The sequence below is a fragment of the Falco rusticolus genome, chromosome 12, assembly GCF_015220075.1.
Source record: "Falco rusticolus isolate bFalRus1 chromosome 12, bFalRus1.pri, whole genome shotgun sequence".
NCBI lineage: Eukaryota > Metazoa > Chordata > Aves > Falconiformes > Falconidae > Falco > Falco rusticolus.
Window position 1 is genome coordinate 32,587,058 of NC_051198.1, and position 13,596 is coordinate 32,600,653.

At 44.4% G+C, this 13,596-nt stretch overlaps 1 protein-coding gene across 3 annotated transcripts; it reads right to left on the reverse strand.

Annotated features, from left to right (window-relative positions):
• Positions 1–3,202: 3,202 nt before the first annotated feature.
• POLR3F (RNA polymerase III subunit F) lies at positions 3,203–13,487 on the reverse strand. 3 transcript variants are annotated; one of them, XM_037405715.1, is made up of 10 exons: positions 13,381–13,477; positions 12,823–12,950; positions 12,497–12,614; positions 10,357–10,424; positions 9,279–9,346; positions 8,546–8,658; positions 6,445–6,588; positions 5,567–5,674; positions 4,431–4,622; positions 3,203–3,850 (listed from the first exon to the last, which is right to left on the reverse strand). In XM_037405715.1, exons 3-10 carry the CDS (start codon positions 12,551–12,553, stop codon positions 3,773–3,775), a joined length of 828 nt encoding a protein of 275 aa, XP_037261612.1. In that variant the 5' UTR covers positions 12,554–12,614; positions 12,823–12,950; positions 13,381–13,477; the 3' UTR covers positions 3,203–3,772. The 3 variants fall into 3 exon arrangements, with proteins under 3 accessions (XP_037261612.1, XP_037261610.1, XP_037261611.1); XM_037405713.1 differs by lacking the exon at positions 12,823–12,950 and having other exon boundaries at positions 13,381–13,487; XM_037405714.1 differs by lacking the exons at positions 8,546–8,658; positions 12,823–12,950 and adding an exon at positions 8,720–8,799 and having other exon boundaries at positions 13,381–13,487.
• Positions 13,488–13,596: the final 109 nt, after the last annotated feature.

The window sequence follows — 13,596 nt, forward strand, 5'->3', positions numbered from 1 at the left end:
GCCACCTGAAGCAAGAGGATGAGGTGGCCTGCGTGTTAAGGTGTCTATACCCTGGTTCAAAGCACGAAGTGTTTGGCAGCAGAGGGAGACCCAGCTCTCCCCACTCGCTGTTGTTTCTTCCCCAAACCTGCTCTGCACAGAGGCAAACCAGGAAACCCAAGCACGGTGTAAGAGCGGTCCTTTCTTGAGCCCTAGGGCAGCAATACCAGGACAAGACAGAAGGTGGCGCTGGAACACACCAGATCAACAGCCATCGCTTCGTACTTCCCCGTAGGGCGAGTTACGATCAGAGTAAGTTTAAAAAAAAAAAAAAAAGCAGGAAAAACTGCACAGCCACGCAGCCACAGTGTGTTTTGTCACTGTCAAAGCTTCAAGTTTGCCATTAATGTTTTAAACGTTGGTCTGTAAAGGCTAGACATGTCGAACAGTACCTGCTAGCTGTACTCCATCAGTTCACCATTCAGCCTAGTACTGTAGTTAATGTTTCTCTTGGAAATAAAAAGCAATCTTGCACTTGATTCCACGTGGAAATGGCATGTGGAAGTGACCCTCCTCCAACTTGCCCTTAGACAGTTGGTGACCACTAGTGAGGAAACTGCTCAGAACAGCCTGGTGGGTTCACAGCAGGGTCTGCACACCCCAGGGCTCACGAAAACGGATCTTTCCAACCCAGGAGGTACCTCGTGGTCCTGCAGCAGCTGAACTGTGACCTTTTGTACGAGGCTTGCATAAAGAAATGCGCAGATCATGCCTACAAGCAGTCATCCGTGTTTTGAGGGTTAACTTCAGCTCTCAGCTTTCTACACGTGGTGTGGTGTCATAGTAGGGGAGCTAGTATTGCAGGTTCCTCAAAAAATTGCATTTCGTAAGTTTGTAAAAGGGACAGCTTTGCCGGGTAGAAGAGGAGACTGAAGAAACTCAGGGAGGAAAAGAAAAGACTGGGCTATTAATGCTACCTTTTAGTATTTACTCCCTTTTTAAAAAAGAACTACAGGCTGATAGATTAACCAGGTTCATGAAAAACCAGAGTGGCTGAAAGCTCATTCCTGTAATTCATTGAGAAATAGATCAGATTCCTGTTTTACAGACAGAGAAGTGAAATAGCTCTACTTTTCTCTGTAGACGTGTTTTTTCCAAATCCGAGAAGTCCTGTTACAGCTACAACACTAAGAAGCTTCAGAGACCGTAAAGGTCATCTCAACCAAATAAGCCCAATACAAACGAGCCAGAATTTCAAGATCTTAAAAAAACAGTTCTCTACTTCCTGAAGCTCTTAACTGAAAACAAGCCTCTCTCCTTTTTCTAATTGCCAATGAATATGGTTATACTGCATGAAGTGACATACCTGCACGCTAAAGACATGTCACTTCCCTGAAAGCTATCTTGTAGCTGCAGCAGAGCACAATCAACATGTTACCTCTGCAGCAGCAGGATTCAGGACCCCATTGTGTTAGGTCCTCTTTGAACAGGAAGACAAAGGTGACCTCAGCCCCACACCTCAGTGTCACCTTTGGCCACATAAGGGATGCCTGAAGCTGAAGTTAAGGCTCCCTCCAGCGAAATAAGCAACGCCTTCCCCAGGCTTGCTGTGTGCTGAGTGGTTAAAGGGGGCAGAGAAAGAACAAACATTGATCATTTCACCCCCACTTCTCTTTTGTAAGAGCCCTTCAGCCCCTGCAGAGATAAGCATCCCTGTCACCTTGAGGCAACACTGCAACAAAAGAAAGAGCCGGCTGTGGGTGCTCACGCTAGCAAATACTATCAAACTCCTTCCATGGGCATTACCAGCTTATCGGTCGGTACTAGTTGTTTTGTTGCAGTCTGAGACAGCATGCCTAGCTGCTCCCAAACAAGGAGCCTTTGCCTCTCTATTTATACCCTGCATGGGACAGGAACTTTTTTTTTTTTTTTTTCCCCTCCTCCTTTCTACAGCACTTGCCACCATTCGCCTTCTGTCCACAACCCATGTTCTAAGTAGGAAACAAGCAAGATTTGAACACTTCGTATGTGATGCGGACTGCTTTTAGAAGGTGCAAACTCCTGGACAGTACTGAAATCGCTGACGTGGAATCCCTACTCTTATTAGGTAAACTGTCTCCCAAAATCTTTGTTAGCCCACCGCTTACTACTGATGGTCGGATGACCGGACATGCTGGTAACTCAGCTGTAGAGGTGCTTGACCATTGCCCTCCCAACACAGTGCCCAGGAGGGCTCATTTTCAGACAGGGAATGTTGCAAATAGCTAGATGCAACAGGTCCAGTGTTGTGCTTGGCTCAATCGTTTCCCGGCTGGGAGGCTATTGTGAAGCTACTGAGTAGCTGTGTAGAGATCCAGCCAGGACATCGCAAGATTAACCCACCAGTAGTAAGTTGTGCTGGGACCAGACGATCTCTGCGCAGTTCATGCGTTACACTGCCTTGCCTGCTAGTACATCATGCCAGTCCTTATTCTGGATGGTATAGGGGCTGGCTGTACCATATATGCACAATATTTTCATTTATGAAAAAGCTGATTTTTTTTCCCCCTAGACATTGCTTAATTATAGGTTGAGGTGGAGTAACTAATTAATATAACATAGTTGGTACAAAAATGTTTATTTCCCAAGTGGGGTTTAAATCTACATTTTCTGAAGACAGTCCACCCCTCTAATACTGCCAGATGGACATCGACAGCCAGAGGAAACTAGACACAGCTCTGGAGAGGTCCATGGCCTGACACACCCTGGGCACGAGGCTTACCACAGCACCAGGGTCTGTGTTATTGCCAATTCATCAGTCCAGAGTGATACAGAGAGGCCAGAGAGATCACACTTAAGAGAAACACAAATCACCTCTACTTCACAGGAAGAAAAGACTGGGCTTTTGGATGATACGCTGGTATCATGCCTTTCTCAGATCACAAACCAAGGCCATTTACGTACAAACAACTACCACTGAATAACCTCAGGGTTGAAAAAGATGCCAGATAATCTATAAAAATTTTCCCTGTACTATCAAGCCAGAGGAACTCTTTTCCTCTCCTGGAAAATGCGTCTTTCCAGACTACTTCTACTTAAAATTTCAGCTGACATATCCATGTATGTGATGCAGCTGCCAGAACACACCACCACAGATTTGATGATGATGTTGTTGTCAGAAGGAACAAATACAACCAATCGATCACCAGGCAATGGTAGCAATGGAGGAAATGAAGCACAGAAGTACATGAAAAATCAGTGGTTTAATGATAAATTAGCAGGTAAGAAATACAATAAAGAGTCAGTGAGTTGTCTGACATATTCAGGATCTTTTCCACATTAGATGGTAGCTGTCATGGGAGGAAAGTGCCAGCTTTAGGACTCAAGCGCCCACCAGTAGCATTGCTTTGAAAGCAAAGTTTGGGATCTCATTCTTGACAACACTCATTAGCAGGTTTTTCTGATCCACTAATGACTTGTTTTCTTTCATCCAGAATAAGCATCTGTGGAGTACCGACAGTCCACATCAGCACCAAGCTGTTCTATGGCACTTTTCAAGTCACACAACCAATTTTTGGTGCAAGAATGGATCTACATTTCTACTTCAGCCTTAATCTTCAATGCTGATGCAATTTCCAGTCCACTCACAGGACTACTCACACAACTGAGATGCTGCTGCTTTATGTTTCATTAAAAACAAAGTCACTCAGTGTCCTGAAGTTGCTCACAAATGTAGAAGTCCACTTTTAAAAAAGCAAGCTGCTTTGTCACCTTGGCTGTGAAGCATGAATCCAGTTTACAGTTTTCTTTCACTTTAAAACTCCAGCCACTCTGTCATATAAATACAGTTTGACGGAGAAATCTCACCACCTTCATGGCAATCATCAAAAACCTGCAAAAGAAAGCCCCAGCAGAGTAATTATATACAGCCAGCACAACCTAACTGGAAGTAACATGCCCACATGTTTTCTGCTTCTCCCCCAGCAGAAAAACAATAGCCTTAACAGAGGCCAAAGTCTAGGAAGTCCTGTGCCAGTGCTCAGGAAAGGAAGCAAAACAGACCCCGCCATAGTAAATGACACAAACAGACACACTGGCAAGTTCTACCTACGTATTGGTTTACAATCCAAGCAGGACAGCCCAAAAGCTAGACAGAAGTAAGTTAGCTTGTTAAAAAAAACTAAGTAGGAAAACTTGGGATCAGAAAACGTAACAATATAACTTGGAACAGGCTACACTCGACCCAGTAAAGGGACAGGACATAAGTGCAAAATATCCTGGTCTAAACTGAAGAACCTGCCTCTTCCACCCTAGCTAAGGTATCCCAGATACCAACTATGCTTAGAAGTGCCTTCGAAAGCCACGAGGATCATGCACACGCACAGCCTTGCAGTGTGCTGGCTGGCTGGCTGCAGGATTGTATTCAAAATTTGCATGCACCCACCTATTCATGTACAGAATTAGTTACTTACAGGGCAGAGTCCACAGGGCGTCCTGACTAATCCAGTGGGTTGTATGAGAGGACTAACAGCTCTGTACAACTTCATCTGTCCATCCACACTGCCTACTGTCCCTTCCTTTGCAGCAATAATAGTCATCTCCACTTTTCCATCGTATATTAGCGTATTTAAAATTGTTTCAATGTCTTCCATTGACAACTCTACCTAAGAAACAATTTGTCAAATAAATATTAGGAAAGACGCATGCCGATAAGCCGTGCAAGGAGGAAAAGAGCAAACACCATGAGTAACAAATCCTTAGAGTTCTAACCTAGCCCAGATCAAGGCACTGCGCTTGCTGGGCACTTTATGAGGTTGTGCAGATACAAGAAGAGCAGCAAATACCAATACTCCTACCTCCCAGGCACTTTCGGATTACACTAGCATTGGCTTACCAAAAAGAACTTCCCTATGCACCTCAATCGTCTACATCAGGGGTCCTCAAACTACGGCCCGCGGGCTGGATACGGCCCCCCAGGGTCCTCAATCCGGCCCCCGTATTTACAGAACCCCCCCCGCCGAGGGTTGGGGGGGGGGGGGGGGAACCAAGCAGCCACAGATGACTGCCTGCCACCTCACCCGTGCGCCAGCCCCCTGGTTAAAAAGTTTGAGGACCCCTGGTCTACATCATCCTAACACGATACACTTCCAGTTTTACAGGAAAATAACCATGAAAGAAGAAAGAGACAAGACTGGAGAAGATAAACCTGTTGATGGTGATCAATAATTGCATGGGGTTTTTTCCTCCTTTTTTGTTTCCTCCCCTAAATCTGCTTGAAGTGCAAGGCAAACTTGAGAGAAATTATAAAATATAAACCGGTTGAGACTGTTAAAGGAAAACTTACTTCAAGTAAGTGTTACTCCATCAAAAATGATGCGAATGCTAACTCCTCTATATATATTTTTGAAAATCCACATACAAAAACTATCCTGGAATCCCATGCAGTATCCATGATCCTCCTCAAAAAGCAATAAAGCAGCAAAACCTGCCTCCACTACCCTACTAAATATAAGGTACTAAAGCACTTAGCGGACCCTCACCAAATTTGCAGGACCCAACTCCTATAGGCAGTCACGCACTGACAATAGTAAGATGAGTCTATCCTGACCTTACTGATACCCAGCTCACAGATGTATTTCCACACCTCATGGGATGAGGCAAATGAGCTGTTCCTCTGTATCATGGGATTCTGTTTGCTCTCTCGAGCTGCCTCTGCCTGAGAAAAAAGCAAAGATGAGTTAGTCAGTACTCACTGCCAGGAGCCTGCGTCATGGTTCAGTTTCAGGCAGACTGAAGTACAAAAAAGTTGATTTCCAAACCATTTCTGGGACATGCTTTTTATTAAACATCTAAAGCTATATACCCTTACGACTAATGTATGTGACAGAACGCAGTGCAGAACCAAACAATTTTACGCTAAATATGACACAATTTACACAGTGATTTAGGTTAGTATGAAGGAATATCAACATTTCACATTTTGTTGACAAAAAATTCTGCTGTACCTAGTGCCAGTTAAAATATATTTTAATGGAACAGAGAAATGCTGCAATCTGCATAGGACTTATTTAATGGCAAGCAGGCTTCTCCTGCAGATAAACTAGGGAAAACTGTCTTCTAGACAGAGCTGATCGACTACTGCCTTATACTCTCTCAGAAATTAAGAGTTCTGCAGGGAACAGAAGTGACTTTTGTTAGATTTTTGGTCACGTGTTCTTTGTTGCCTAGCTTGTCGTTGGACCTTGGAGGCTGAAGGCTTCACTCCCTATACAGGGCATGAAATTATACATTATTAAAATGCAACACCATCACACTTGCTGTGACAACAACAATGGTCCAGTACAGATTTGCCAATCCAGTTATAACAATAGCCAACACTTATGGAAAACACTATGGAAAAGTTAAGCCTTGCCTGTCACTGGTTTTATAAAGAAAATAATTACTGGTAACAAACAAATGGAAGGAGACTTTAGCAGTGGCACTCACCTTACTCTGTAGAAATTTAAAACATTGTTGATTTAACACCTCCACAAATTCAGACTCAAAGTCTTGGTCACTGTACCAAGCCCCACCAGTCACTGACCGGTCGGGCTGCAGGTTGTATAGCATATACACCTTCTTCTTGGATGCCTGTTAGAGAAAAGCGTGCAGCTCTTAACACCTGAAAGTCTTCCTTTAAAAAGGAAGAATTCAGAAGATATTTGCAAAAGAGATAGTTCATTACTCCTGAAACTGAGGGCACAGCAATCCAGCTGACTTGAGCAATCCTTAACAAGTTTGACCCTCAGGTAACATAAAGGTAAAGAGAAGGTCAATATGTTTAGATTCCTAATCCTTTCATAACATAGTGTTAGAAGAAAGAATCCTGCTAACAATGTGCACACAATACAAACCTCATTGAAGAATATTTCAAAGTTTAATTTTAGCCTATTGGCTCTAATGTCCCCTTGCAGTTGACAGCAGGCAGGAAAGTGTCTTTAGACACTTTAAACAGCAAAAGCAAACTTCATGGAGAAGCTTTCAGCTGTTTCTGCAGGATTCAACCCGTGCACTGATGACAGAAGGACCCTTACACGACTAAGCCCTGCAGTTAAAGTCAGCCCTCATGAGCCCGCTCCTTAATGCCACACCTAGATGAGGTGAATGGGAACATAACAGTCATCCAAAGGGCTACTCAGCAACCGCTGAAACAATTACAGCAGCATTACGTCCCCTGAATGACTAGATGAAGCCAGCATCTCAGGAGAACATGAAAAACCTACTGCTTTTCTATGTCCAACTTCTTTATTTTTATTTAGGAAGTTATTCTCCCACCTCACATACACCCTTGCCCACCCACCTCCCCCAAAAAACCCCTACATGCAAGCCAAGGTACTGCCTCCACAATGTAGATGAGACCAGCATGCAGAAAAGACACACAACGTAGAACTTCCAAGAGTTCACAAACAAGTGGTTTTCCTGATTTACCAGGCCCTGCAACCAGAGCAACATCCAAAGAACATGCTAATACCAGTGATTTGTAATTAAGCAGGTAAGGGAGCGCAGGATGCTGCGTGAGCATTACAACAGTGTGAAAAAAGCATGGAAAAGGATAAGCCCTACTCTGGTATGGGGGTGCACATAAGTCTGGTGTGTTAGCACATAAGAAAGTACTGGAGTAACTGGAACATAGTAGAGGAACAGAGACTAAAACAGAATTAAATGTCTCAGAAATTGTCAAAGTAACCAATACAAATCCAGTGTGAACCAGGTACCTGAAGGCAGTTTCAGGATCTCTGGGAGAGAGGAACTTTGCAAGGTCATTTGCAGCAAGGCAACCATATCACTAGTCCCATATAGAAAGCTAAGACTGATTCAGTATCAGAAAAACCAAAGTGGAGTACAGTACCTTTGGGACGGATGGAGAAAAAGTAATTATGGGCAGATTGCTTATTTGGGTGGAGACTGAGTGGAGAGAGGAGAAAAGAATGGTAGATAAGATAGTTAAGAAACAAAAAAGGAAAAGACGGCATAAAAATCAGAGAACAAGGGAGGGCAGGACCTGCAGACAGCAGGTGTGGATGGGTACAGACAGCAGAGAAGCCGACCTGTGCACACAAGCCCATTGGGATGCTGGGGGCAAACCTGCCAGACTTCCCTAGTTGATGTCTTAAAGACCAGGTATGGAAGCATAGGGAAAACTGTGACAAACTGCAGATTAGCAGCAAGCAGTGCGAGAGGCTTGTGAAGGGTAACAGAAATACAACAACAGTTGTGTGCAATAAAGAATTAAGGGAATTAAAATGGCAAACTGATAGTAATGGTGTGTACTCAGTAGCAGTGGGAAGAGCGATAGAACTGTATATTAATAGTGTTGTGTTTATTAATCAGCTTGTTACCAGTACGTTGATTATTTAATAAATATTATAGCCTCTTGTACCTGTTGCACCTCACACCTGTACGCTAAAGACAAAGTGTCAAACATTGGTGCACAGTCAATGAGAAAGCTGGAGGCAGAATGAGGTTTCTCTGCTCCCAGTCCCCTGTTCAAACATACACAGCATGCACCAAATGTCTGAAATTGTTTAAAAAGTCACAAAATACTCACTGCCACAGATTTAACTGCTTTAATTAGTTTCTTGCTTTCCAAGTTTTTCAGTATCTTGTTGATCTCTGTTAAAGGCAAATTACTTTTGTATCTAATGTCCCTGCTCCAAATACCTGTTTAAAAACAGAGAGGTGAACAGAACTGAAGAAACAATTTGTTTCTGTACATACTCACAGACCAAAAGCCTGGACACAACATTGCTTGACTCGCTTGCCAACCATAGGACGTATCTCTTACAACCAGATCCCATCTCACTGCCAACACAAATGCATCACAAATGTTCCTGCATTTTTAGGTAATTAGTCTTTGCTTCAATAAAAATATAACAGCCAGTTCTACCTGCCATCTCTCAACTATAGCAGGCAGCAACTGCTAAGAAAGCCTAATTACTAGCTGCTGGCGGTACAACCGTTAAAACAGAGACAGATAACAACCTGACTTTTGGGGGACTCTTTCAGAATACCTGGAATATGAGTTTTCTATGGGACTGTCAAGCTGAGGAATCCAAGAACACTCTCCACTTAAAAGAAAATGTGTTATTTTAATAGAGAAATGTGTCATCTTCTCTTTTGTTTTTAAAAATCAGACACATGGAACATTAGCTACAGTCCTAGTATGGGGACTCTAGACTTTATATTTGTACTATCTGGATAAGGATTTAAAAGTCCGGACCGGAATGGTTCCATAAGTAAACAGAATTAGTATTATTCAGTTTATAACTTATGTAAACTACCTTTGTTGCCTGCATCTTCTATAATTTGGTAAACCAGCTTCTCTTGATTGTCAGAGCCTTTCATTTTACTGTAAAATAAGACAGACGTTAGGATTTTTGAAAGGTCCAAACTTTGAAAGAAGTTGGATTTGTTTTAAACTGCAAACAAGTACTGTGAAAAAAAAAACAATACACAAAGGAGAGAAAAAAAAACCCTATACAATAAGCCAGCCGTGGGCAAATATAATACATGACACTAAACCTCTCTGGATCAAGACACACTTGCCAGTGAGAAGCCACGGTAAAGAGAAAAGAGCACAGTATGAAAGAAAAGTGACTAAGCAGGAGTCACCCAACTTGTCATAACAATGAGGAATTTGGAGTCATGTACTTCGACAACTGTGGAAGGTCAAGCACAGCACGGAGCATAATTCAGGATAATCTGTCTCTAGACAGAAAATCTTCAAAGGAATAGCAGCATGCTCCCAACTCTAGAAACATGCCTTTTCACTGGCCTGAGAAAGCCTGACCTCAGCAATCTTCTTCTAAAGCATCTGAAATAGAGGATAACACGCCTGCACCGGGGATTATTTTGAAGGGTACTTCTTCCCAAAGTATGTCTGGGCATCCATTACCCAGATTTACATAGGCATCACAAGACATGGTTTGTAGGTACACTTTAATAAATCAAAGAGCATGAGTTCAAGTGGCCTCCTGGAACAGCTGTAAATGAGTGCTGATCCTGTAACATCAGCAGTGAGCAAGACCACAGAACCACAGTTTGCAGATGGTTTGGTCAGGCTTCAGCTGGATTTCACCTGAGCATATACATGTTTGTATAGATCACTTTGCTGTCATCTGGACCGGGAACTCTGCTAGGAAGTTAGATCTACAGTTCCATGGCACCCTCTGTTCAGCAGAAATGACTACACCTAGTAGATTTTTCAGGATCAGCTCAGGGGAGTTAAGTGCACCCTCCTAAAACAAGCAGTTATGTTACAGAATCCATATTACATTGCTGGGTGTCTTCTCAGCAATGCTGCACATGAGTTGCAGGACTGTGTTCCAAATATATTTATCCAGCAAACACAAGGCTTACCTGGCATTCTGAGACTCTTTGATTCTATACAGGAGACCTGCATTGCTCCTGAGAAGGTCCAGTTGCCCCTAGGAAAGATGGGCACAGTAAGTTTACTTTCCTTCAAATAGCTTGTTCCAGAACGTTGCCAGGATCTTTTAAACTTCTAAAATTAAAACCTTATTTCATGTCAACTGAATAATGAAAAGGGAAAACTAACATTTTTAACCATGGGAAACAATAATACACTTGAGGATATTTTTTTCCCTGACAAGTATCCGCTTACCATCATCTATCAGAAATAACGAACAAGAGTTCCTGCCTCTTCCCACAACACCTATGCACTTCCAATTATTTCTCCTAATTTTCACATTGTACGAGGTACATCAATTTCTTGCATGCTTTGCTCTCACTTTCCACCAAAACACTGACTTGCATGGCTACACAGAAATCACAGTGGAGCTCCACTGTGCAAGCTTTGAACAATTCTGAGTTTCAGTAGCAAAGTTTTTCTCTTTTTTACTAACTGGAAAACTGTCAGTCAGGGTAGACAGTGCCTCTCAGAGGCAAATTACTGGCACCTCTCTCTCACAGAGAAAACATTTGTTCTGCCCTTGACGTGTACATCTAAGCTGGGAAAATCCTTATTTCCTATTTTGAAGGGGCAAACAATTAGACAAGCCCAGGAGCATAACTGTGTATAACAACATGAACTAACATTTACTGCTTCATTGCCAGCTAATACTTTACCCATAGTTACAGCCTTGTTTCTTATAGATACGCACTACGTGGCTGATTGAAGCTCACACCTCAGGATGACCCCCTTCAACGCTTTTCTACAGATGATGTAGTTGCAGCTGATCTCAAGTGAAGTACCTGAGGCCTATTACGGCTGAGCTCTCACTGCAGTTTTTCCCTATGTTTGAGGTACTTACTAGGTATCTACACACGCTCCAAACCATCTATTTTAAAATTCTAGAGACTTAACTATCTTTGAAGCCCCACTATGAAATTTGGCCAGCCCTTTTAAAAGTTATCAAACATACAAGGTCACATCCAATGTATTGATAAACCTCACATCGAGAGCAAAAAGACCAAAAAGAGAAATTAGATTACTTCCAGTGCCACCTACTACGGTCCAAGCTAGAAGTTTCAGTTAGTAAAAAATAAATAAACAAAAAACCCCACACCACAACTTCCTCAGCTTGGATACTTTCCAACACCCCCTCTACCTGAGAAAGCAAGTACCCCTCTTTTCAACAGGGCTCTCTTGGCTGTACCACTCAGTCTGCTTTATTTCCTGACTTCACACATCCACAAAGCGGCTAGCTATGGAACTGAAAGGTATCTTGATCTTTAAAGACCTCAAACGTTTAGCTGATACTCAACTTTCTGCCACACTGAACCAACAAGACTAAACAGCTACTATCTGGTTCTGAATACACTGCAGAAGCAGTTGACTGTCGTCCTCACTCCTGTCTTAGGCTGACTCCTGATACAGTAAAGGGGAATGCCCAGTGAGATGCGGGAAATTTACAGAAGATGGAAAAAAATTCTTTGAGATGTTTCATCTGCTTATTAATCCACAACCCTGGAGTTCTGTGAGGAGTTTGGAGAAGAGCTCCACATACAAGAGCGTGGGCTAAGATCCATTGTTTTATCTCTACCTAATTCATTCCCCATCATTAAAGGGCCTTGCGGTTATCACCTGTTATTGCCACCTTTTCAGCTGCTGAACCACTGCAACTACACTCGCATCATACGGTTACATTAGACCACTGTATCACATTCTGCTTTACAAAGTAATAAACAGGGAAAAGAAGACCAAAGAACTCTAGACACATCAAAATAACAAATGTGGTACTTCTCGGTGGTAGTAGCTTCCCCACCTAGAAATCCACGTGGATGTACACATTCACATTAACTTTGTGCTACAGAATGGAAAGAGTAAGTCGAGGTATGCTTTAGCTGGCTTTGGTAATCATGAGTGCTTACGGCAACCAAAAGTAAATTATGGTAACTGTACATTATGGCAAATGCTGCTAAATCCAAAGGGATTAATTTGCCAGCTCTGCCCAACAAGTTGGTACCACACAGACTGGGTGTACAAAGAGCGCTCCAGGTTGGCCGAAGTAACACGAGGAAGGTGAGATCATCCTACCATCGAGAGCAGCCTGTTGATCGCCATGGCTCGCTGCTGCGCTTCCATGTGAGGCATGTCATTTTGAATCACCTGGTCTGTGATACCATGAGGGAACTGATGACACAGCTCAATAATCCTAGGGCAGGAGAAAAGCAAGTTTAAAATCATGCTCTGTTGCATCCAAAACCAAATCCAAACAGTATTAGTCAGAATGGAAGAGAGGGAAAAAACCTCAGGGGAAAAGCACCCATGAACTGCTTCTTGGTGATATCTGTCGAGGGCACTTAGCGTCTACGCCCTGTGCTGACAAATATTCTGCTGTAACTGCTGGACAGACAGACTACCTGTAGTCGTGGTGACACCACTGAACACTGTGCTCCCATTTATGTTGCTCTCATTAACAGCAACATGGGTTTAGAGCTCCCTGTACAGTTTCATCACGCAACAGGTTCTGACGGGAAGGAATTGCCAGCTAGTCAGAGAACATAAATACCGAGGAAATTACCTTTTAGAAAAAAAATACTTCATCCAGAGAAGCCACAGTTCCCTTTTCCAAGCAGAGAGGCACAGCAGGGCAGGCGAAGGTAACCTGCGCCCATCCCTCATTGCCACAGCACCTCCCCACCGCGCCCCCAGCAGCGAGCCCCCCCTTCGGCACCTGCTTCCTGACCGCCCCCGGGCCCGCCGGCACCACGGCAACCGCCCCGGCCGGGCCCACGGCAACCCCCCCGCCGGGGCCCGGGGCCCAGGGCACCCACCCCCCACCCCCCGCCGGGGCCCAGGGCACACCCCCCCCGCCCGGGCCCGGCCCTGTCCCGCCCGTTCGCGGCCCTGTCCAGCCCGTTCGCGGCCCTGTCCCGCCCGGCCGCCAGGTCCCCACCGCGCGGCAGCCCGCCCCCCACCTGTTCTCTATATCCATGGGGTCGGGGACCTCCGGCTTCACCTTCACCTCCGCCATGGCGCAGGGGGCGGCCCGCCCGCCGCACAGGCCCGGCGCCGTCCGATGGCGTCAGAGCGGCGCGACGGGGGCGTGGGGGCGGCCGCCCAGCAACGGGACGCGGACCAATGGGCGGCCGCGCTGCGGGGGCCGGGGGAGGGGGGGGCGCGGCCGGGCGCGC